This window comes from Aethalodelphis obliquidens, unplaced genomic scaffold, assembly GCF_003676395.1.
Source record: "Aethalodelphis obliquidens isolate GAN/ISIS:26980383/991018 unplaced genomic scaffold, ASM367639v1 scaffold4, whole genome shotgun sequence".
Lineage (NCBI taxonomy): Eukaryota > Metazoa > Chordata > Mammalia > Artiodactyla > Delphinidae > Aethalodelphis > Aethalodelphis obliquidens.
Window position 1 is genome coordinate 46,737,587 of NW_020837948.1, and position 24,988 is coordinate 46,762,574.

At 37.0% G+C, this 24,988-nt stretch overlaps 1 protein-coding gene across 19 annotated transcripts in view; it reads left to right on the top strand.

Annotated features, from left to right (window-relative positions):
- MEF2C (myocyte enhancer factor 2C) overlaps positions 1–24,988 on the top strand; it is a 148,701-nt gene that overhangs the window by 61,270 nt on the left and 62,443 nt on the right. For all 19 annotated transcript variants that reach the window (XM_027100664.1, XM_027100656.1, XM_027100661.1 and 16 more), the window contains exon 3: positions 10,587–10,790. In XM_027100664.1, coding sequence (XP_026956465.1) covers positions 10,587–10,790 — 204 coding nt within the window. The remainder of the gene's footprint in view (positions 1–10,586; positions 10,791–24,988) is intronic.

The window sequence follows — 24,988 nt, forward strand, 5'->3', positions numbered from 1 at the left end:
AAACCAACACTAAAAATATTAACATTATAAATAGACCGCATAAACCAAGAGGTTTCTTCCAAACTGTAGATTAAAGAACATGTTGCTGATTGTTTCAAAAGCCATGTACTTTGCAGTCTAGACTTCCTTTAACATTGTAATTTATTCACTTAAAATGAGCTCCTTCTTAGTAAGAGTATTTTTAATGTTGACATCCCAACATAGTCTTACTGAACACAATTGGAACTCCTGCCCCCGCCAAGAATAATGGCTTTGTTTGGAAACAAAACAAAACAAAACAATGACAACATTGTTAGTTAAATTAAAGTAAATGAAATTCCATAGTATGGAATATGTATTTGTGTTTCTTTTGAAATATGTTGGACCATTAATAGGAATAAGAGAACCAATCTAAATGTTTGGATATTTGACTTTTAATTTTAAGTTGGAACAGTTTAGCTTAAGAAATCACTAACATTTAAGTAACATTTCAACAAATGTAACTGTTTGGAAACTACAACGGAGACCGCCTCCTGCCTTCTGTCTTGCAAGGATTGATTTGGAAGGCCCTGAGGGAGAAAATATTGGAGTTAGGAGGTAAAACTGAAGCCATTGTGGAAAGGAAGAAGTTACACTCTTCCTGTTATGACAGGAAACATAGACAAATGTGCTTCCTGAGCATTTGCTCAGCAGGGAATGAAGTAGTCTTTGACCTTTACCTTAGGTACATTTTGGCTTTGTTAAACTAGTAAACATGTTTTTGCCCCCAAAATATTAATCTGGTTTATTTGATTCTTTTCAGACTCAAATTATATATTTCATGTACATGAGGTATAGAGAAACAAGTATTTATTTTATGACTGCATCTGCAGACTGGATTTAGAATGTAAATCAGCCCCTTAACAAACCAAGCAAACCTCAACAGCATGTATAAAAAAATTTAAAACATATTGTGTTATATATAGTCTTCTCTTTTTAAAATCCAAAACATTCTTAGGCTTAAAAATGAACCACAATAAAATGTTTTAAATCCTAAATTTAATAATTATAACTCATCATCTACCTTTTCCTCATGTACATAAATATATCAGAAATCAGCTATGACAAGTTTTAAAACCCAGACTTTGAATTTGTTAAGACGCTCAAGTTTATTAATATGCGTTCAGTTATTTAACTGTAATCTAACCCATTGTTTTATTATGTTTCCTCGAAATAGTGTGCAATGCACAAGATTTAAAGTCTTATTTGGGTGTTTGGGGTGTTGACTTAGGGTGAGGGGTCGGTAGAGTCCTAAATTCCACATGCTAAGCCCCCTATTTTAATCCTTCTATCGCATTCAGAATTTTAGGAACTACTGCTTGAAACCCTTTGGAAATCCTACTGCATTGCAGTGAAATGCGGCTCAGTTTGCTGAAGGCTAACGAGGACAATAGTCCTCTTTGCAGCAGAACACACTGCTGTCTCATCCTCGCAAGTTATGCTGGAGGGTTACAAGCACATGGTAGCAGTCTGCTTAAAAGAGTCCCTCACTGCTCTTTAAAGAGCCTTTCATTTATGGTGGCAGGCCCCGTCATTGTATAAAGGAGCGCTTGTCTAGAACACAAGTCTGCAGTGGCACTACTTCCTCCCACCGAGAGTAATCATCAAGCCTAAAGCTCGCAAGCCTTTCTAATGACAGACTGAATTAAACAAAATAAAATTGAAGAGGAATACTTTAGAACAGTTGCACCATTACTTACTGTCAGGAACAAGCCAGGGGAAGAAAAAGAGCATTTAAGAGGGCATTTCCCTTTTTTTCAATTAAAGATTGTCGTTGCAGACTCTTGACTCCATCCCTAACCCTTTAAACACATAGGAAGACCTAGAGACTCTGGATTAGAGAGCGCATTGTATCCGTGAACTGCCCATCTTGTCCCTCATTAGTCACTCCTTTTCCTTAACTAGGAGGAAACTGGGAGATTCTTTAGGCTGTGGGTGAGGAGGACTGGATCTAAACTATTTCCATAGGATTACAGTTGTATTCCTCGTGACTCTATTTGGACGAAAAAAACCCTGATAAAACCTCAAAACTTTGAAAATACAATTAGCTAGGTATATTAGTCCCAAACGCATTCTAAAATTATGAAACTAATACTACTTTACGATTTAAAGAAACGAGTAAAAAGTTTCCCCACTCACTGAGCAGACTCACTGATAAGTTCAATAAGATCAGGCTGAAAGAATTCTGATTGGTGGGATGAAGTATTGGAGACCCATAGGTAAAAGTATCCTTGCTTCCCTTAGTAATGCATCTGAAGTCATTTAGAGTTAGGCCTCAGTTATTCTCAGAGATGTGAATAGCTGCTGTTTCCACAGGTCTTTTTCTTTCATTTATTCTTTCCTGTAAGGTGCAAGGACTCCTACCGTTAAAATATGGTAGGAAAGTTCTCCTGAGGTGACTTTATGAATGGAGCCAGGATTGGGAGGGTGAACAGAGGCCTGCGTGTGGTGTGGAGACTCATGATTAAATGCCCTTTCTGTTACACAGTAGTCTAACTAATTTCTGTGCCCTGTAGGAAATGATACAGGACTTGTCCTCTGTTTTAGAACTTGTTATTTACATTGACTGTGTGTAAATCAGAGACCCACCTTTTTTTATTCTGGCTGTAAACAGGCTTGTATTTGCTACCAACCAAAATGCCCCTCATTCTGTGAAATTTAAGTAAACATCCATAAATATAGAACTAGTGTGTGCCCACTAGTGCATGCATGTGGTTCTCACTGGCTTTAGTGGGAATGTCTGGAGGTCTGAGGGCAGAGGTAGCTGCAGAGTCCACACAAAAGGAGCTTTGGTTTATTGTCAGAACCTAGAAACCAACTTCTTCTCAATTTTAGTATTATTAGTATTATTTGTTTTATTTTAACCTAGAAAGCTGTCCTTATACTAATGAATAAGTTGTACACTACCCTGCTGTGCTCATCAGAATTGCTGACAGTTCTTAGTGTACCTGTACAGTGCTTGATGAGTGGTTGGAGGGGTCCATGCTGTACTGACCTTCAGCCCCTGAAATGCACAGTTGTCTAAAAGAGGGAAGGAACACTGACTAATGGAAAGAAAGATGGATTTTGTGTGAAGAGGGTTCTATTCCTAGTTCATCAGCGACTAGTTTTGTGAGTGTGGATAAGGCAGTTCATGCCTTTGTTTACAGTATCATCTGAGAAATGGGGATGATAAACGGTGCCCAATAATAAGTTAAAAGAGATGCTGTCAAATGGAGCAAGGTAGCTTAGAAAGTCTTTGAAAACTTCTTAGAAAAAAAGTCACCAAATAAAGTCAACACTCTTATCTAAAAACAATTATAAAAAATACGATATGCTCCAATTTCACCAACAAACCCACACACAAAATTTGACGCAATCCAGTTTTTCTCCTATTCATTTTTACTAAATGTACATTTTTACTATAAGTTAATGGGACAAAAAAGAAAAATAACTATGTGAAATTTTCCTCTCTCAGTGGCAAACTTCTTATTAACATAATTTGAGCGTGCATGGAAATTCATTTTTAGCCATTCAGTTTTGATTGCCAAAAAAAATGAGTAATTATTCCATCCATCTATCCATTCATTCATTCAACGAATATTTAGCCAAGTATTGTTCTGGGACTTCAGGTTACAAGAGCAGACAGGAGATGTTCTGGGCTTTCAAGGGAAGCTTGAGGTTTAGTTGAGAGAGCAATCTTTTACAGTACGTAACAAGAAGTGACTGAGCCTGGTGCATCATAAAAAAAATACTACCTACCTTGTATAGTGTTTCACAGTCAACAAGTCACTTACACTTGTGTGTTCCTTAGTTTAACTCTCATCATAACTCTGTAAGATACCTGTCATTACCTCCACTTTACAGGTGAGGAAACTGGGGTACGGGTAAGTTAAACAATTTACCCGAGCCCAAGGACACACGGCTCATACATGGCAGAGCTTAGACTTGATTTTCAATTCCCATGTTTTTGCTTCCACAGTACAGAGCCCCAGTGATGATGCATATATATTGCCTCTTTTAAAATATTTTAATGTGAATTTGCTATTTTATCAATCTGGACAGTTGTTTTTCTGTGCATTTTCAGCACTATACCTAATTTAATATTGTCTACTCCAATTCTTTACAGTCTTTTATATCTCTTCTAACTACAAAAAGAACGTGATCCAGTTTTATTTCTTGGAATATTAAAATTAGAATGACTATGGTAACATAGTGATGAGATTGAGTAACCAAAACCTAAGACATTCTACAGAATGAAATTGCAGAAATAGATTCTTGTTATAAACTGTATTCCATTCACTGTAATCTTCCCCTTTACCCAAAGGTCTGTGCTACGTAGGCATAGAATCTGAACATCTAAATCTGGAATAAATCTTTTAAAGGTATCTAGTCCAGCTTCCTGTTGAATTCAGGAACGCCCTCTAGACCTTCCTTGATATGCAGCCCTACGTGAACATGTTCAGGAATGAACTGCTTCTTACTTCATGGGACTAGATCCACTCTTGGACAGTTCTCATCACTAGGTTTCCCCCTGTTTTGAACCTCTTTATGATTTTCAGCAATGCTTTCTAACTCTGCTCTATAGAACAAAACAGAATAACTCATCTGCCTCTTCACATGGCCACGAAGTCTGTAGATCTTGGAAAGTGTTTGGCATTTCTCTTTTAACTCTGTTTTTCTGGGTTAAACATTCCAGGTTCCCTCAATGATTTCTCCTGCAAAATTATTCTCAGACCCTACATCGACCTGTTTGCCATCCTACAGATGCTCTAATTTTGTCGGTGTCACCCAGTGTCTTCTTAAAATTCCCAGAGCTGAACATAGTACCAAAGATTAGTTAGTGCTGACTAACTAAGAGATCATTAGGATAATTAGTTCTCACTGTCGAACACTATAACTTTAGATCCTTTTCCCATAAACAGCTATCATGTTAGTTTTCCTCCAACCTGAGATTATGTAATTCTGGTTTTTTTTTTAATACGAATGAAGACTTTAATATTACCTCTGTTTCTTTTCGTTTGTGACCCAGCTTTCTGTAGAGTGAGCTATGTATGTATAAAGACTCTACAATCTACTGGGTTATCACCCAGATTTGTGTAGTGTGTGGATCTGATAAGCATGCAGGCTACATCTTCATCTACACCACTAATAAAAATGGTGCCTGGGACAGGAAAGTTACTCTTGAACTCTGTGGCCCTTTGCAAGAGACTGTCCTTAAACTTAACACCAATTAATTAATTCATATTTAAATCATCTACATTACTACTAGCTAATCTCAAATATATAATATTGTGATGAGGATTTCATCAGATACGTTGCCAAATACATGTTCTTTAAAAATCTGATCTCATTAGAAAGTTCAGTAAATTTTTGCTCAATGAATGCAGTCATCTGAATTCTTAGCTCCTCCCCCCTTTACCTCTGTATCCTGTGATTGTAAAATTCAGTTTTTACCTTCACACTTTTCTGTCCTTCATGATGAGTCATCAGGGCAAGGAATAAAGACCACTTTCCTCTGAACTTTTTGAATTTTTTTTTCTTTCTTCAAGAAAAGTAAAACAATAACTTGTCAAAAAGACAAGTTTAAAAATTATCTACTTTTAGCAGAAAATTTTATTGAGACATTCGGTTTAAAATAGAGTATTTCCATTCCGTAATCCATTCGTTCATTGAGTATCCATTGGTCAGTCTTTGTGAGGCCAGAGGTGGGGTTTTCAGGGAGCTCAAAAAGCCAGCAGGAGAGGCAGACTCAAACAACCAATCAACTCTGTAACATTAGAATAAGTCTCATAATAAAGGTTTGTAAAAAGCTCTAGAGGATAACAACGAGGGAGGAATGAGTGTTATCTGAATGTGACAATGAAAGCTTCATAGAAGAAGTTGACATTTAAAGGAAGCCTTACAGCACCATGGGAGCCTGCCAGCGGCCAGATGGAAAGGGGGAGGGACGTAATGCCATGATCAGCTTTCTCTGAGTACAAGATAAGAAATAACCAATATGGTAGGTTTCATTTCATATTCCTCTTGATTGGGTTAACATCTACTGTTATTTTTCTTGCTCAGTCTAGAAGAAGGATTGGTCAGAAAACAAAAACTGAATTCACCCAACTCTGGATAAAAATACAGTTCAGGTCATTACACATGACTGGAAATATAACATTATTAGCCAAGGAATACATTTTGATTCAAATGAAGGAAATTCCTTTGGAGCTTTAAGGAATTAAATGACTGTTGTTCCTCTAGCCATGAGGATGAGACATGAATAAGGGAGATATATATTTACATGTAGTAGAAGCCCGAACACCCAGCACCAATGTCTGATGTGGAGAACGCTCAGTCAGTATTGGTCAGCACAATGTTTGGCATGTAGAAAATGCTCAATAAAAATTGCTTGAATTACTTTCATGTTTCTGTAAATAGATTTTCCTTATTTCTTTATAAGGAATATAAATTGTATGGAGCTGTATTTAATGAATGTTCCTTTTCTCAATTTCAAATTCTAATTTCAATTACTGATTCATACCTAATAAGTTCTAGAGTAATTGTCAGCATGAGATGTGTGATTGTGATGCCTGCCCTTGTGCTAGGATTTAAAACTCGAGGTTAATATAGAACTTAATACTGAATGTCTTAATAAAACATCATCATTACATTTGAGGCTGTTTCAAGAGGTAAAGAAAAAAAAACATAAAATGCTCAATGTTTACAGAGTAATCTTGCTTTCCATACATATATTACATATGAAGTCTCTTTAATTTTGAAAACTAAATGTAAATTATAGTGCCCACTTAAATAATATTGGTTTTATTGCCTTCTTGGTGCACCTTGATTGATGTAAACACTGGAAAAGAGCATCTCTTTGCCTAACTGCTGTAAAAAGAGTTTTCCATCTCACCTAAGGTTCAAAATATGTTATTGAAATAGAAATGGACTTGTCCCCATTACAAACAATTGTCAAGTTATGGAAAATGTAATCATTACAATGCATTATTATATTTAAGTATAAAAGCTCTGAATCGCAATCTTTGTCATTGAGTGGCATATTTTAAATGAAGGGTAATATCCCAGTTCTCTTAAGAAAGCTTAATACTGAAAAACAATTTTATCTAACTGTGAACAATGAGAAAAAGCATTATAAAATACATTTTGAGTATGCTATGAAGAATATGAACATAATACAGAATTAAACTTAGTGCAATTAAGAGTAGGTCTTGAAGATATTTTCTTAAATGCTTTAATATAGTCATTGTCATTTCAGTTTGCAGTTTTAATGAAAAGAAGCCATATGCACTGACTTTCTGACAGGTATTATTAAATAAGTATGCATTATCCAGCAGCCTATTTGGTTACACAAAAGTTGAGGAGTACCTAAAAGCAAACAAGTAGTGGCTTTAATGATATTTCTGTGCTGAAATGTACTTTGAGGGTGAGTGTTGTAACGTGCTAAATTCTGAGGTTTGAGTACAACAGAAACCATACTGTATCGAGACATTCCACCTACAGTTTGTGGTCATGAGAGTCTGATTAAAAAGTGGTTTTAGATATACGAAAGTATTTTGGGTCAGTGCCTTCCTTCTGCGTTGAACGTACTCTGTAGCCTACTTCACTAAACAAAATACCAATGTGCAAGTATATTTGCATGACTAAATTGCATCTAAGAGAATTCTTAAAAGACATTTTGTATAAATCTGTATAATTAATGGTGATACTTTTTATCCATTCCAAAAAGATAGCCTTTATTTAGCTCATTCCTAATACCAATGATGACTCATCTGAATGAACCAGAATAAAAAAAGTTTCTAAAGTAGTATGATAATCAGATATGAAAATAAAACACTGGCTATGTTTTATAAGAACAGGTTAGTAAGACAGTCAATAAACATAAAACAGAAGGTGAGACACTGGAAATAAAACACTAGCTATATTTTATTAGAAGCACTTTAGTAAGACAATCAATAAACATAAAACAGAAGGTGAGACATTGGCAATCATTACAAAGAAAAATTATCCCAGTTGCAACGTAAATAACATATCTGAGTAGATATTGACTAGCCGATGTGGGCTGGTAAATACCTAAATGCTGTATTTTCCAAAGAATGATCGGTGGGAATTCCAAAGTTCAGCTTTATCTTTCTATCAGGAAGACTGTAGTAAGATCCTCAAATAGCCTTGATCAGGACTCTTTGAGCCACTAAGACAGGTGTATTTTGTAAGTTCTTTTCCTGTAAGTCAACTAAGAAAGGGATGGGAACTAAGATTTATTGAGCTTCTACTTTAAACACAAAGCTTGATACTGTACATATGTTATTTTATGTAATCCTTGCAGCAACCCCACAAGTAGGTGTTATCTCCGTTTTATAGATGAAAAATCAGACTCGGAGAAAAATCAAATTTGAAGAAGTTAAGTGAATTTCTCATGACTAATAAATAGCAGATCAGCATTCAAATCTAGGGTCCCCTGAATCCAGACCCCATGTTCTTCCCTTTCTATCATGCTGCCTTCAGTGCAGATGTGATTAAAGAATACAATCATTATTAAAGTGTAGATTTATCTTTTTAAAATTCTGTTTATGAGTTGCTAAATAAAAATTCGGTGGGGAAAGCTATCACAGTTTTATATAACATACATCACTTTGCTATTTCTAAAAATAGTTTTCCCTATTTCGTTTTTTATACTACAGATTTTTAATGTGTACCCATATGTCTGCTGTTCTAGGCACTGGAGATACAGCAGTGGGCAAAATAAAAATGGTACATGCCCTTGTGGAATGTGCACCGTAGTGGAGGAGACAGACATTAAACAAATGATCACACACAAAATTATACAAGTTATAAAATATGATAAGTACTATAAGAAAAAATAAAGGGGTGATGGGTAAAACAATAAGTATTAACAGAAGTGTGGGGAAATGAGGAGACCAGGAAGTCAGCTTTTCTGTCTGCTAGTGCACACTTCCTGTCAACACATTTATTTAGGCGTGTGGGATAGGGGACATTGCAAGTCCACTCAGCGGTCTCTAGTTTGGGTGACTGAGTTTATGGTGAGATGGGGGACCCAGGAAGGGGAGCAGATTCGAGGGTGAAGGTGAGTTTGGGCTTTGGGGGTTTGAGATTCCTAGGACTTTTAGATAGACACATGAGTGGAGGACATCCATGGGGTGGCTGGAGACAAAGAGAAAGAAAAGGAGCAGGACTGTAGACTTAGGAGTTACACCTGAGTAGGTAGTAGATAAAACTGAGCTGACCTCTGCAAGATGGGTTGGATTTGAAGTTGAGGAAAAAAATTCAGTTATTATTTTCAAAGGTGACTATTTAAAAGTCAGTCAGCATTTCCCAGGGTAGATGCCTCAAAAACCTGGTTCAGAAGAATGATAGTAAGTGCCCCTCAAAATAAATAAATAAGCAAAGAAATCAACGTTCTGTCAGCAGTAAGTTTGGGAAGCAGGTTAAGGTTTAAAAAGTTCCTCAGCCTTTAATATACCGCTGTGCCTCATTTCCCAAACACATTGGACCATTGAACTTTCTGTCTTAAGGAGTATTTTGTAGAAATAATATTCTACAAAAGACCTGCTGGGAAACACTGGACCATGAAGTATAAAGGCTTATACTTAAGAATGTTCATGGTTTTTGGTGGGCAGACTGGAGTTTAATCAAGAGAAGACTGAAACTGGGGATAGTAAAATGCATATTTGCACTGGCAGGTAGAAGTATTTGAAGCCAGAGAGGGGAGCTGTTGTAGCCGGCCCATCAGGAAATGGCAGTGACAAGAGTAAGGTTTTGAAGATTAGGATGAATCGAGGAGGGAATGGTTTCAGACAGGGAGATCGTCTAGGACAGGGAGCTGATAAAGACATGAATGATAGAGATGCCTGGGAAATAGACAAGAAAGTGTGAACCTGAGAAACATTTTGAGGGGAGGAATTGTCGGACTTGGTAATAGATTAGAGTAAAAGAAGAGAAAGGCAAAGATGGCAATACAGTTTCTGGCTTGGGAGAGGAAGAAAGATACACAGAAGAATGAAACCAAAGCCCTAACAGAGTTATGGCTAAAGCACTTCCCAACTCCCTGCTGGATTTCTAGAAAACAGAATACAACTCTGTCTGAAAGTACAGTCAGATCCCTTCAGCGTTTTCAGTTCAATGGCATGAGACTAAACAGTTTTGAGAAATTTTGAACATAGATCTAAAATACTGTGTTCATAATGTCATGTCCAGTCTTCACGTGGCCCAAAAATAAGCTCCGAATTTATAATTAAGAAATATGCTAACCCTGCTGAAACGGACTCTTTTAAATCTTGAATTGCTCAAAGAAACATGAACAGTTCTCTGGTCACCTTCATTGAAATGCCCTACATTAAATCTGGCATTTACAGTTTCACATTCAGCAGCAAGCTAGAAATCACACATTTTCGAATTCTAAGCAGAAATTAGTTTTAGATTTATTTGCTTTCTTTCCAAATGTGTTAGTGCCCGAGGGCTCTGACAACAACACACGTTGTTTTACAAAGGAAAAAAGTACTGTTTTATTTTTAAAGGCTTGCTTTTTTTTCCTCTTTAAAAAAACGTGTCTGCTTTCTTTTTTCCAGGTGACATTTACAAAGAGGAAATTTGGGTTGATGAAGAAGGCGTATGAGCTGAGCGTGCTGTGTGACTGTGAGATCGCGCTGATCATCTTCAACAGTACCAACAAGCTGTTCCAGTACGCCAGCACGGACATGGACAAGGTGCTGCTCAAGTACACCGAGTACAACGAGCCGCACGAGAGCCGGACGAACTCAGACATCGTGGAGGTGAGCGCGCATGCGTGCCTGGCGAACCGCAAACAGGCAGAGCCACGGGTGTTCAGACCTCCCCCCTCCCTTCCCCCCCTCCACAAGCACATCTTCCTTTACCTAAGATGTTCATATTCCCACAGGTGTACCCAGGTTTATCGCCCCAACTATTACTCCACCCTCTCTCTTTCTCAAAATGCAAGTTAGAGTGGTATGATAATAGGGACTACATGAATCTGGTCCTTGCTAGAAATCAGGCACCTGTATCAGATTATTAACCTCATCCTTCAAGAGTCGTCATTGACGACCGCAGTGTCAGGCCGCCAGAACGGGGAAGTGTGGCCAGGGGATGGCTCGCCCACATTTTAGATGACTTCTCATGATTTCTTTTAAGTATATGCTAGTTTCCCAGCAAAGAAAAAAAATATTTAAAAATGAGCTCACCCCAACTTTTCATTTGTTTTTCATTTTATGTCTCTTCTTTCTAATTCATTCTTCGTAATGTATTCATGCTGAAGGAGTAAAGACAATTATTCTCCTAGAAATCTTTTCCCCCAAATTATATCATTTAATATAGCACTGTTAATATACATGGGATCAGAAATCTGATGGAAATGAATTTCTAAATGTTACTTGGTATTTTATCAAAGTTAGATTTAAAACATTGTTCCATTGTGCCAAAAATAAATAAGCATGGCGTTGAAACTCAAAATATTTTTGATTTGTTAGCATAAGTAACATTGCTGTACAATTTTAAATGCTTCTCACGTGTATCCTATTTAAATGTTATTGCCTTATAGTACCCTTTATAAGCAATGAATACTAAACCAAAAAGGAAGAGGTGTAATGAGGTATATGTCCCCGTTATACAGATATAATGCCCCCCATCTGTCTGCTTTCCTCACCTATCTATCTCCTTGTGGTTTCCTAGATTGTGACCGCTTTCCCAGAATTAAGAGAAAATAAATGCTTTGAAAGTGCGTATTCAGCATCAATCTGCCAGAATACAAGTTATTCTTGCCATTGCTTAAATTGTTTAAACTGGTGTAAGAAAAATCTAGTTCTGATCAAACTAATCCGCCTCTCACATCCATCTTCTCTTTACCTGTTATAATTGTCTAAGATTAATTCTCGTTTCTTTGCTTTTATTTGGAAGTTTTTTTAAAGTATCGAGCTGATCAATTAAATTTTTTTTAGCTTTTGCCTAGTAAGGCCAAGCAGATAATTTCAGAGAAACAAAAGCAGATGATGAGTAGACCTAATGTGGTGTGTATTTAAAATACTTTCAGATTCGCATTACTACACATTGAGTTTTTCATTGACTGATAATTTTAATTGTGGGCTTGCCTTGATCTTGAAATTTAAGATCATTTATAAAACTTACCTAGTATGTATTTCAGATAGTATTTTATTCATGTGCACATATAAGTGTGAAAGTACATAGACATAAATATTAACAGACAGTTGTCAGTTGTCAAACCTCATGAGTGCTTTCGTGTGCATGCTTGTGTACATTCACGCACATTTAACATAAGTTCTGAACAGAAAACAACTCTATACTCAAAACTCCACCTCGTTACCAAAATCATTACAACAACCATTGCAGGGTAACAGAAAAATCTGAATTGGAATTTGTCATCAGATTTGAACTGCTCCAGTTCTTAATATGATGGGAAGTGCAGTAGAACCATATTAAACTAGTCGAAAATGTGTTGACTTTTAAAATTTGTTTTCTAAGGAGTTTAAAAATCTATAAAATTGTATTGTGAGGGCTTTGCTCAGGAATATACTATGTGGTTTAAAGGAGATTTAAAACTTCACATACTCTAGAGATTTTCATATTCTTGGACAGATGGGTATCTGAGGTAGACTTCTTCAAGGTCATGAGAAGAACATTGGGTTGGAAGTCAAAGGGCTTGCACTTTAACCCTTGCCTTGCACAGTCTTACTGGGTGACAAATGAGCTACTTCTCCCGGGGCGGGGAGCAGTTTTCTCATCTCAAAAATGAAGGCAGTGAATTTGAAAGTCTGTACAATGTAATTCTTTAAAAAGCAAAAAGAGAGTAAAGTAGCAACGCCACTATTATCCTGCACTTAACATCAGTAGATGAAAGTTGTGAATCTCTCAAAACGACATTCTGAGGCTCCTAGACCAAAACTAGAGATGGTTTGATTCTTTGGATGAAAATAACATATAAGTCTAACACGCTGTGGGACTGCCCTGCTCAACTACATGAATTACACAGTCTTCACCCATTCGGCTTTCCCACACTTTAGTAATAACTGAGATGATGGAGAAAGAAGTAAAGTGGGACCCCTAAGCTTGACAAAGTTTATACCATAAAAATACATAGAGTACTCTCCAAAGTGCATTTCACTAAAATCAGTATGCTTGAGATACTTGGTGGAGAAGAGGGGATCTGGGTAGGAAGCTGCGTTTTTAGTGAGTTTCCCAAGTAATTCTTATACACACTAAGTTTGAAAACCTCTAGGAGACTAAGACATAATTGTGTTGGAGGCTAAGAACTTGTGATACATCAGCGACTTGAGAAATCCATTCTTAGAATGGATCTAACACAAAGTTGAAAGTTAGGGTAGTTTGCTACTCCTGGGTAAAATTTTAAATCCTATTTATTTTAATTTAATGTAATACAGTTAACTGAGTAAGTTTAATGAGGAGCATAATATGTTTCATGAAGGGTCATTAGTTGTATATTTCCCATTTGGACCATTACCCCTCTCCCTTAGCCTTCTGAAAACAGTTTACTCACAAGAAAAAAAGATTGGCACAGAGAGAGAAATAATATGATTCCCAGCATTCAGACTGAAATACAAATTTCTGGGCCATACCAGAGTAGTGTTACAAGGTCATAGGAAATTGTGCAGCACGTGGGTGTTGAAAAAGATTCCTTCTTTTAGCAAAAAAGCTCTTTGTAATTATCATATCTTTAATTGATAATTAGCACTACTGTTACAATGGCACAAAGACTTACAAAGACTTAATAGACAAACTGGGATCTTTTTTTATTATTATTACATTATAATGCAGCTTGAATATCTGTTTAGCTACAATATATAAATATGCCAGATTTTGTAAATGTGTTAAATTTTTAATCCATTGGTTAGAAAAAAACCAAAAAACAGTTATTGTATTAAAAGCACTTCCTTTGAAGAAAGTCCATTTTATTTAACTCTGTGACAAGTATACTAGATACTTATCCAAAATGCTAGCTTGTGAAGCTGTGGAAATTCAGTAGAGGCTCTGATGGTATTAAGGAACTGCCCCCTTCATCTCTTCCACCTGTCTAGCTCCACTCCTGGTTCTCTTAGCTGCCTTCCTGCTCTCACAGTTGATGCTGAGCTCTATTCTGGAAGGCGATGTGGGGTTGAGCCCTTCAGGATGACCTGAAGGTCGCAGATCCCACGGAACATGCTGTAAGCCCGTAAGGCCGTTCCTTCACTCAGTGATGATTTAGCAGGCACCAGCGTATGCTCAGCACTGGTCATGGAATTCTGAACCAGGAGACAGGCATTTGTGTTAAGGATATAAAAAATATATAAAAATCAGCTTGGAAACGATTGGAGGGCAGAGGAGCAATAATCTCTTTAATGTAGTACAAGCTACTGAAAGGAAGGCTTAGGCTGAACAATTTAATAAAACTTTCAAACAGGTCGTTGATCACCCGATCATTCCAGGTGACCCTTGGAGTGACAGAAGTCCCAGACAGGTCACCTCCATATCCAGCACATGTTTTCTAACTGCAAAACCCATATGGGAGCATCACTTAGCACCCTGCCAGGAGGGAGCCTCTCACCACTCAGTGACTCAGTGATTCTATTGAGCTACTCGTCTAGTCTGGGCCAATGGCTAAGAGACTAAGTGTGGACGTGGAATAAAACACAATGCCCCATGCTGCTCCCTGGCAAATCAAAAAGATGGATGTAACACTTATAGAAGGAACCTTTGATCCACAGCTCTCTCAGTAGAAGATTATTGGCTTTTTTTTTTTCAGATGCAAGGATGGGCAAGAAGACTGTGTGTGTGTGTGTGTGTGTGTGTGTGTGTGTGTGTGAGAGAGAGAGAGAGAGAGAGAGAGAGAGGGAGAGAAGAGCAGGGGCGGGGAAGAAAGTAAGGAGAGAATGAGAGATGATATTTACGTGAAACTTTATTTTCTGTTACCTGATTCCTGTTTAGATTTAAAGACTTCTAAGAACAGTTGTTCCAGCAAAATGTCTCCTTGCACAGTAATACTTAAGGCCTGAATTGGGTCTGAAAAGGCCTTAAAATAGCTTATAAACTTCAGTGTTCCACAGTGCTACTGGAGGTTATCAATAAATTAACTACCTTTACATAGTTGGTGAAAATTAAGAACAATTTTTGTAGAAAAGCAAATGCAGTAAATAGTGGAATTGGACTTCTTTAGAAACTCTGTATTACAAAATTCGTAAGTAGATGTAAAATATAAAAATATGTCTCTTTTACTTGAGCTTTCATTGTATCTAACCCCATTAAATAGGTTCCAGTTTTATACTGATATAAAAATATAGATACATGACATTATTTTTATACATACTTTATAGATGCATATTACATAGCTGCTTTTCTTAAAAGAAAAAGCACATTCACTTATTTGTTTGGTCATTTGTTGAATTTTCATTCTTTCATGTGTTCACTGAACAAAGATTGGCTGAATTCCTGCCATGTGCTATGTGCCATGGAATGCCTGGAGATATGAACATAAACAAGGACTCTTGGTCCTTAAGATTGCTCACAAGGCCATGCATGATCTGGCCCCTGTATTTCTCTTCCTCTCTAGCCTCACCTTTTGCTATTTCCCTCCAACCAAACCCCCCCAGTTCCCATCCTATACTCAAGCCACCTAATGATGTTTATATCCTTCAACTTCTCCAAACTTTGTTTGTTTTGTCTTCAACATTCCTTACTAGGCCTTTACTTGGCTTTTATTTATCCTTCATTCAAGTCAGGTCCCAATTTATACTTTTGGAAGTGTCCTGGAGATACCTCATAACTTGTGTTAGGTGCTTTTCCTGTATTATAGTCATAATATGTTCTATTTTCCCTATCAAGGCACTGTGGAAGCTGTCATTCAATTGCTTGTTCCACAGTAGGTTTTAAACTCCTGGAGGGCAGGGACTGTGCACATTTTGTTTACTATCACATCTCCTGGGCTTTAATGTGAGGTCTAGAGAATGTTAGGCCATCAGAATATATTTGTAGAAAAAAATAAACAGGGGAAGACAGTTATAATAGGATACAGCCACATGATTATCATACAGCATAATGTTATTCATTTAAAGTATGAAAAATATTTGTATAGCTCCAATGAAACAGTTTATTAAAATTTTATCAAAGCACAATCAAAAACTACAGTAATCTAGACCTGTGCCATCCAATACAGTAGCCACTAGCCACAGGCGGCTAGTGACTGTCAAGTGGGACAAGGGGAGATGTAGAATGCATTGATATCCGGAAAGTTCTGTGAGACAGCACTGGTCTAGACTGAAAGATGAAAAGGGAGGCATTGAAACTAATGGTGTTTTCAAATCAACACCAGGATTAATCCTTCAATATGAAATTTGAGCAGTGCATTTCAGAAGTGAAGAACTGTGTAGCCTTGAGATTTTAGAATCCAGAACATAAATGTTCGAGAGACACCAGTTTGGAACTAAACACTCCTCATAAAACTAAAAGCACATTTTACCCCTCACGCCAATAACCACGCAGTCGATCGGTAAGCTCACTATCTGGTCTGAAAGCACTTTCGAGTTGTCCAGGCTGACAGGGAGCACGAGCCACGTAAGCTAGGTAATGTGTGCTGTTTTCTTTTTTAAATGTGAAGCTTGTGAAGGGGAAGATGGTTAGGTCTTTCTTGTTACTGTTTTAAACTTACTTGAAGCAACGTGGGCCAGTCATTTAACTTTATAATTAGTAATTAATTTCTTTAGAAAAGCAGTTTTTTCAGGAACTTAGAAAAATAATTTTCTTGAGCTACATTAAAAATTCTTCTTAGGTTACTATAAATTATAATTAAAATAGTTCTTACTGCAAGTAGCTCAGTAACTCTGCCCTGTCCTCTGTTAAACCAAGTATATAATTGCTTTTCAATAGATAGTATTGAAAAATGAAGAAAGGATTAGTATATTCTGTAAAGATTTAAACCTTCAGTGTTGAGGCTTCTAAGGAAAACGAGAAAGAAGTGATTTTTGTCAAAAAAAAAAAAAAAAAGGTTTTGTATATTTCTCCTAAATTGTAATGCTCATTTTTGTTTATATATCTTTAAAAGACTTTTACTAGTCCCTGTAAATCGTATTTATATTTGTTCCCCAAAGTCTAAAAGGAGAAACGTGTCTAAAAATATATTCATATTTCTCATTTCTATCAGAATGGATTTTTTATATGTCAAATTTGAAAATCCATTCCTTTTTAAAAATAATGCTCTTGCTTAATTTGCATACGTTTTGTAAACATGAAAAGCTGCTTCACATCTCAGTTATTAAGAAAATCACTGTTGAACAAATGAAGTGCGTGTTAGATTACTTAAGTTATATGCACAAGGCAATAAAACTGAATTTCCTCTCATCTCTTTCATTGCACAGCTCTAATGGCTTAATACTAACACAGAGTCAACAGAAAATTGTTTAATAATAGTAGGAGCAGAAAAGACAATAGGTTTCAAAATACAGCCTTTTGTCAGTAGTGAAACTGCTTTATCATTATCAACATCACCATTTTATCATTATTATTTTATATGAACCACCTTGAACTGGAGCAGACCAAAGTCCTCATGATTTTTTTTTTGTCAGTACCTGAAAGTGAAAGGGGGAAACATATTTAGCCTGGATCATAATCATCAATATTTAATGATACTTACAGAGTTCATGGCATGTAGAACTTGGTGTTGGACAGCACATTTGAACCAAATGTTGCATTCTAGCCCTTGATAGCCCCTAGGTAAAAGTAACATTGTTTGGTTTAAAACATATCAAATAAGATATCAAAGAGAACAACATCTTTACTTCCTCAGGATTGGTATTAAATATATGGCTGTGAAATATTCAAAAGTGAAGTTTTAGGAACAATTTCAGAGCCCTGCCTAGAGTCAGAATAGAAGATAATGAGTTTTTTTTTTTTTTTTTTTTTTTTTTTTTGCGATACGCGGGCCTCTCACTGTTGTGGCCTCTCCCGTTGCGGAGCACAGGCTCCGGACGCGCAGGCCCAGCGGCCCTGGCCCACGGGCCCAGCCGCTCCGCGGCATGTGGGATCCTCCCAGACCGGGGCGCGAACCCGTGTCCCCTGCATCGGCAGGCGGACTCTCAATCACTGCGCCACCAGGGAAGCCCGATAATGAGTTTTTGATCAAAGGATGTTTATTATTTCAACTGCCTCACTGCGTTTTTTAAAATTATTATTATAAATCTATTTCCCTTTCCTAAAGGAAATGATGATATTTTATTTATCTCTGTAACTCCAACTGCCGCTCAATGTATGGCATATTGTAGACATTTAATAAATATTATATATATATATACACACACACAACACACACATACATATTTACATATATATACATACTTCCGTGTATATATAATATGTATAAACAACTTACTGATGATCATTATGATAGAAATATTAAAATTTACCAAATTTTCTTCATTGAAATCAGATAGGTTCTAATAGTAGTAAAAGTGAGAATCTTTCAAGCGAACCAGAGATTAATAAAGGTTGTTGCTGTGTAAGAAAAGAACAAATAGGCACAGGAGACCACATAGAAATATTCCTTGTAGTCCTGGTGGAAAGTAAAAGACTTTCAGACCAACCTATATGGATTCCTGGGAAAAAGAGACACAATGCTAGTACTTTGGCCAGGATCTGACAAGAGATATCAGAGGGTCTCAAACAAAATGCCTCTGGCCCCGTCTGAATCACTGGGGGATCTAACTGAAAGGCTGCTTCTAATTCAGTGAACATGGGGCAGGGCCCAAGAGTCTGTATTTCTGACAGGCTCCCAGGTGATGCTGTTGCTGCTATCTGTGAACCAAGCTCTGAGTAACAAGGATCCAGACTTCCCTTTCCAAATATCTATTTTCTCCAGCATGGAATTTGAAAGTACATTTTTGAACATTTATCATACCGTAAAAAAAAGATTTTTTAAAACCGCTATTTGGTGAAACTGACTCTTGAAAGCAAGTGTGTTAACATTTTTGGAAGTACTACAGTATAAAAGGCCTGTCATCACACAGTGAGGTGAGCACGGCTTCTCCTGGCCACCTCCCTTGTGAGTGCCCATCAGCTGGTAGTGGCTCCCTAGAGCATGTGTTGAGGGAGCTTCTGAGTTCCAGACCAGACTCGGCAGGCAAGTGTGACATGAATGGTTGGGGGTGTGTGCTGTGGGTACAGGGAGTAGTGGCAGCTATGCTTTCCTCATTATCCTCATGAGCAAAATAATTCATAGGACATTCTGGGAAAAGACTCCAGACTCGATCATTAAAAGGACTATAATTAGGCAAACGCTGCATATGCATACAACAGATTGGGTGGATAGATTATCTTATTGGAAATATATCTCATTTTACTAATAGCTGTTTGGGATGTTATCCAGTCATGTCTCAGCGGCATTTAGTGTATTCTGTGTCACCCTGAAGTTTAGCCACCTGATGGAAGTTTTGAATAAGGAAAAAAAAAATTCCCTGTCAATTATTTCTAAAGGTCATAGAGTTAATGACTAGCTGGGAGGTTAATTAGATTCTGAAAGCCTCTTCATATCAATTAAATCTCTTATCTTTATGTTTTAGTAAATAAACTCAGTAACTGTTTAGAGCTACTGTTTTAGGATAAGAAATGCTGTAAACAGTAAACCCTACGATGGGTGTTTGTTTTTTTTCCTCACAAATGATAACACATTATTACAAAAAACCTTATGTATGAATTACGAACAGTAACTCTTATTCAAGAATTTCTGAATTAAAAACTTTATTTTTTGAAATACCATGCAGATTACTCCTTAGTCATAAATGCCATCACTATGACCTCAAGAAAACCATTTAGGGGAGAAAAACTAAGATAAGAGTTACCCTGAGAATGAGCTGCAAATCTAAATCCAACCCCACTCTCTGTTCTCTAAACTTTTGGTTTGAAAAGTAAATTTTGGTTTGAAAAGTAACCAAACCCTTTTCAAGGTTACTTGTACACATTTGTGAATAAGTAGTATATTTAGTGCTTATGGCTGACAATTACATATTCAGTCATTTCTATCATGTGAATTCTCTTTGGATAATATAACCAGATTTCAGATGAAATGCAACAGATCTGCACTAATCATTAAGGTACCCACTAGCTGCATGTGCCTATTTACATTTTAATTAATTGAAATTAAATAAAAAGTTTAGTTCTTCAGTCTCACTGGCCACATTTCAAGTGCTCCATTGCCACATGTGACTAGTGCCTCCCGTATCGATCAGGATAGGTACAGAAATGTTCATCACCCCCCGGAAATCTTCTACTGAGCAGCCCTGATGTAGGGGTGAAACTGGCAAATCTAGCGTTCTTATTCATGAGGTAACTAGCATGATGGTTGATGGATACGGCCTAATAAAGGACCCGTAAACTGGAGAGGCTGCATCCAGCCATTCCATCTTTCATTTCCACGGCAGGCATTGGTTGTGTCCCCACTGGGTGTCAAGGTCTGTGCCAGGGCAGAGAGAACTAATTAGGAAAGCTGAGTCACTCAGCGTTTACTCCCAGGAACAGAATATTTGTTAAAGTAAATGGGGTTCTGTGGAGTGAGCAGAAGCAAGACAGATCAACTCTAAATTTTTGCACCAGGAAGGGAACGCGCAGGCGTGCACAGGTTCTTCTAATGTTTCCTAATTACGTATGCGAGGAATTTTATCTTCAACTGGGCTTCGTGATTGGGTTCTCCTTCAGTGTGGTGGTTCTGAATTAATTTCACATGGGGAAAAAGAAAGCTGCAGAGTGATTCCCTAAAGAATGTTTGTTGATGCATCATCATGAGAGCTTAAATCTTACATTTGGGAGATGGAACTTTAAAATTCCCACAAATTTGGGAAGAAATTAAGTTCCAGTTGTGGCACCACACGTTAGTTCTCTAACGTGGGGCGAGTTATTTAACGTTCTCGGGCTTCAGATTCCTCCTCTGAGTATTGTCGACCCTGACCCATCCTTCCTCACAGGGCTGTGGTGATGATTACAGGCCATAAAAGATGTCAGAGCCCATTGTCAACTGTTAAGTTAGATAAGGTGTTTTTATTTTCAACATCAAGGGAAAAGTTCAGGTAATTAAAACTGTTTTACCAAAGGACAAAGAAGAAGCAAATTAATAGGTATATTAATTTTATATTAATAGGTATATCATTTAATAAATATTGCATTCTTAAGTAACTATAGCATTTATATAAATTAAGAAGATCGAATAAAGGCCAATGAATTGATTTTCTTCAACAAGCATTTGTGAAATGTTCCCTATGTGCAAGGCATTGTGCTGAGTGCATTAAGAAATGCGGCACTGGGGCTTCTCTGGTGGCGCAGTGGTTGAGAGTCCGCCTGCCAATGCAGAGGACATGGGTTCGTGCCCCAGTCTGGGAAGATCCCACATGCTGCAGAGCAGCTAGGCCCCTGAGCCATGGCCGCTAAGCCTGCGCATTAGGAGCCTGTGCTCCGTAATGGGAGAGGCCACAACAGTGAGAGGCCCGGGTACCGCGCAAAAAAAAAAAAAAGAAAGAAAAGAAATGCGGCACTGATTATGATACGCCACTGCCCTCCAGGGCCGATACCCCATTGTGGACACAACGTGCACAGTATTTGTTCTCTCATTCAGCAGATATTGATGAACGTGAAGGCCGTGTGCCAAACATTGTGCTAGTTACTGGTGATGCACTGTGACTCTCCTATCCCAACAGTCTGAACCACGATAAGACTGAGAGCACAGTAGGATAACTGAAGGAAATGAAAGTAATTACAACTGTGAGCACCTGACAGCATCCACCTCTTGCTGGATTACAGATGAAAGCACAACTTTGATAAGCAGAGTAGGTTGATAGGCTAAGCCAATCTTCAAGACATTTATTCCCATTTAAAGTAAAAGTGAGACTAATAAAGGTAATGATATAGAGATATATAAATGCCTGTGTACACACACACATATCTATGTGTATGTGTGTTGGGCTGGCCAAAAAGTTCATTTGGGTTTTTCTGTAAGATCTTATGGAAAAACCCAAACAAACTTTTTGGCCAGTCCAATATTTGTAGCAGCCTTTAATTTTGTTTCCCATTGGTATTGGACTTTTTAATATATGGTTTCTCTGTAAACGTGGTTACAATTTTTAGGGAAATTCTATAGAATACAAATGTTTGAAAAATGCGGTCAATATATTATTACCTTTAAGTTTGATTAAAGGGTCTCTGGTGTTGAGAAAGGAAACCTTAAAGTTACATTGGACATCCTCCTCTGAACTTTACAGATGAGGTTCCCTCCACCCCTCTTCCTTAAATTCTAAAACATGCTACATCTGGCTGAGAGGCTGGGAAATTGTTACATGCCTGTGTAACATTCTTATAATCTAATAGTTCTACAACTCTTCTCGCAGTTTAATCATTGGAGAATGTTCTTTGTTTTTGCAGTCACTGTTTCACATAGTAACAGCTTGTTGTATTTTGGTCTGTTTGCCAGAGGGAAGGTTTATTTTTAAAACCCTGAACTCTGAATTTTTCTTTATTTTTCCAAGATTGAAAGCAGCTGAAATGCCTGGAGTTACAGGTTGAAGGCTGCTTTACAATATGTGAAGGGAAGCTTCTTTCCCTCCTCCCTTTGTGTGTGTGTGTTAAAATTTTTTCCTAACAAATGTCTTCTAACTGGTAGTTGTCTAAAAATAGAAAACTGCCTAACTAAAAATAGCCTGGCTCTCTTTCGAGCCAAGGAAAATGGAGAGGAATAGGCGTGGAATAGAAGGCTGAGTAATCCAGTTCTATTCATTCAGAGAAACCTTTGAGAATGCGGGCGATGATAAAGTGCCCTCCAAAAACCACAGGCCTGACTCTCCCTTCAGACTTCTAGGTGCCAATAAACATTTTAGCCCCAGGACACATTTTTTTCTTTCTCATAGGTTGTAAACATTTTCTGAAAGGCAAGGCTTTGTTTCACAGAACCTGACAAACTGCCATAACTAACTTTCCTAAGGTCTTAAAAATTCATATTTATAACATGTATTTTAAAAGAGCATTTTAAATGAAAGTATTGTAAAATAATGTACATAGTGTAATAATTAGGAGGCAACTGTTATAATAAAGACCGCTTACTGCTTGCAATTAAACTTGAAACTTCAGAGTTTCACAGAAAGAAAATTATCCTGTGACTCATTGTAGCTAAAGAGAGCAGCTGACTTATTTTAGTTTAGCTCCCCGAGATGTAAAATTCTCCTGTTAAGTATATATCCCCTTGATATACCAATACTGAGTCTCTTTCTTACAACTATAGTTTTCATCCAAGCAGATTTTCACTTTTAATTTTTTAAATGGAGTAGAAACTACTTTGAAAAAGAACATTTTGAGAGTAGGATGGCTGTCAGTTTAGAGAAATGGAATTCTGAGTAAGCCATAACAAAAAAAAAATACATAAGGCAGTTTTGCAATGGTAACGCTTTTTTTTTTTTCCATTTTGTTTTGCTTCAGTAATCTGAATAACCAGGTCAAACATAGCAACAGGGTGTGGAAATGTCAGCACAGTTCATGGGGTTATACGGGTCTGAGCATTGTTATGTTCAGTTCCTGTAATGCTGCTGGTGATAAGACTCTTGAGACAAAGGACGATAATTGATGGAAAGAGACTTAAATCATTGCTAGAAGAATCAAGGTCCTTGTATCTGTGTACATCGACTCTTTTGGTCTCCTTCCGTCTTGTAAAGCATTTTGTCATCTTGCATGGTGGCCCCCTACTGCTCTTTGTAATGGATGCAGACCACAAGTGATTCCTTCATGCCGCATACAGGGTGTAATTGTGTCTGTGTGGTGTATTAGTAATTACCAAGCTGAATTCCCATATTGTATCTTTACTGCAGGCGTGGAAAAATAGGACATACAACCCTGCATAGCCATTTTCAACCTAGATAGTGAGCCACTTAGAGCTACATTCCAGAGACAAAGCCTTTTACATGCACACTTTTTAAACAAAATTTTCATTGTTGAGTCATTTGTGCTATGCAGGATAAATTCAGTTTTGGAAATAATTACCTTTGATAATATATTCACTTCTGACTTTTTAGCAAAGCCTTTGTAATATGGAAAATATTGCTATTTTAATTGCTAAAAAATCATTTTAGCATTACTAGATAACAGTGATACAAGCTAGAATAACCATGCTAGACTATCATATGGAGAGAACAGTGCATGAATTACTACACAGAACAGATTGTATAACATTCATAAACATTAAATAATATAATTGTTTTATTAGCACTTTTACCTTACATAGTGATATTTTCATATATAATTTATCCGTCTTGGCTCAAGCATTGTTAAACTTCAGAAAAAGCTGACAAATTTTTGTTACAGTGAGCAGATATAAATTAATAATGATTTCTTTGCTATAAAATTTGCATCCATTCTTTATATATTTTGTAACCAATATTGATTTGACTACCTCCTAATCATTGAGGATTTGCAATGTCTACCGTATTATTTATCTGTAATAGAAGCCAAAATAACACAAGCAGGATGGTTTAAACATGAGAAGGTGTGTTTATTCTATGCATCAAATGCTTATAATGACAGTTGAAAACTATTAAATACAATAGCAAAGAAATTAATATGGCTATTTCATTAGTGATAACCAATGACATTAGATTTATTTTGTGAATTATCAAAGCATGCAAGGTTTTAATTCCATTTTTACCTCCAACTTTAAAAGTGGGCTTCCAATATGTATATTTTAGAAGTTTACTTCCACTTTTATCTGTAGATGTTTTTATTCTAGCAATAATTGTTAAACTCCTAGGATGTACAGAACTTTATAGTGATGCTAGGAGAGATGTGTTTGGAAGACATGATCTGTGACCTCACAAAACTTACAGTCTAGCTAAGGTAGAAAATACACATGTGAATCAACCAGACAAAACAACATAACAGGCATTATGAGATATTGGGGCGGGGGGCAGCATATAACGTAGTGTTTGGGAGCGTCAGT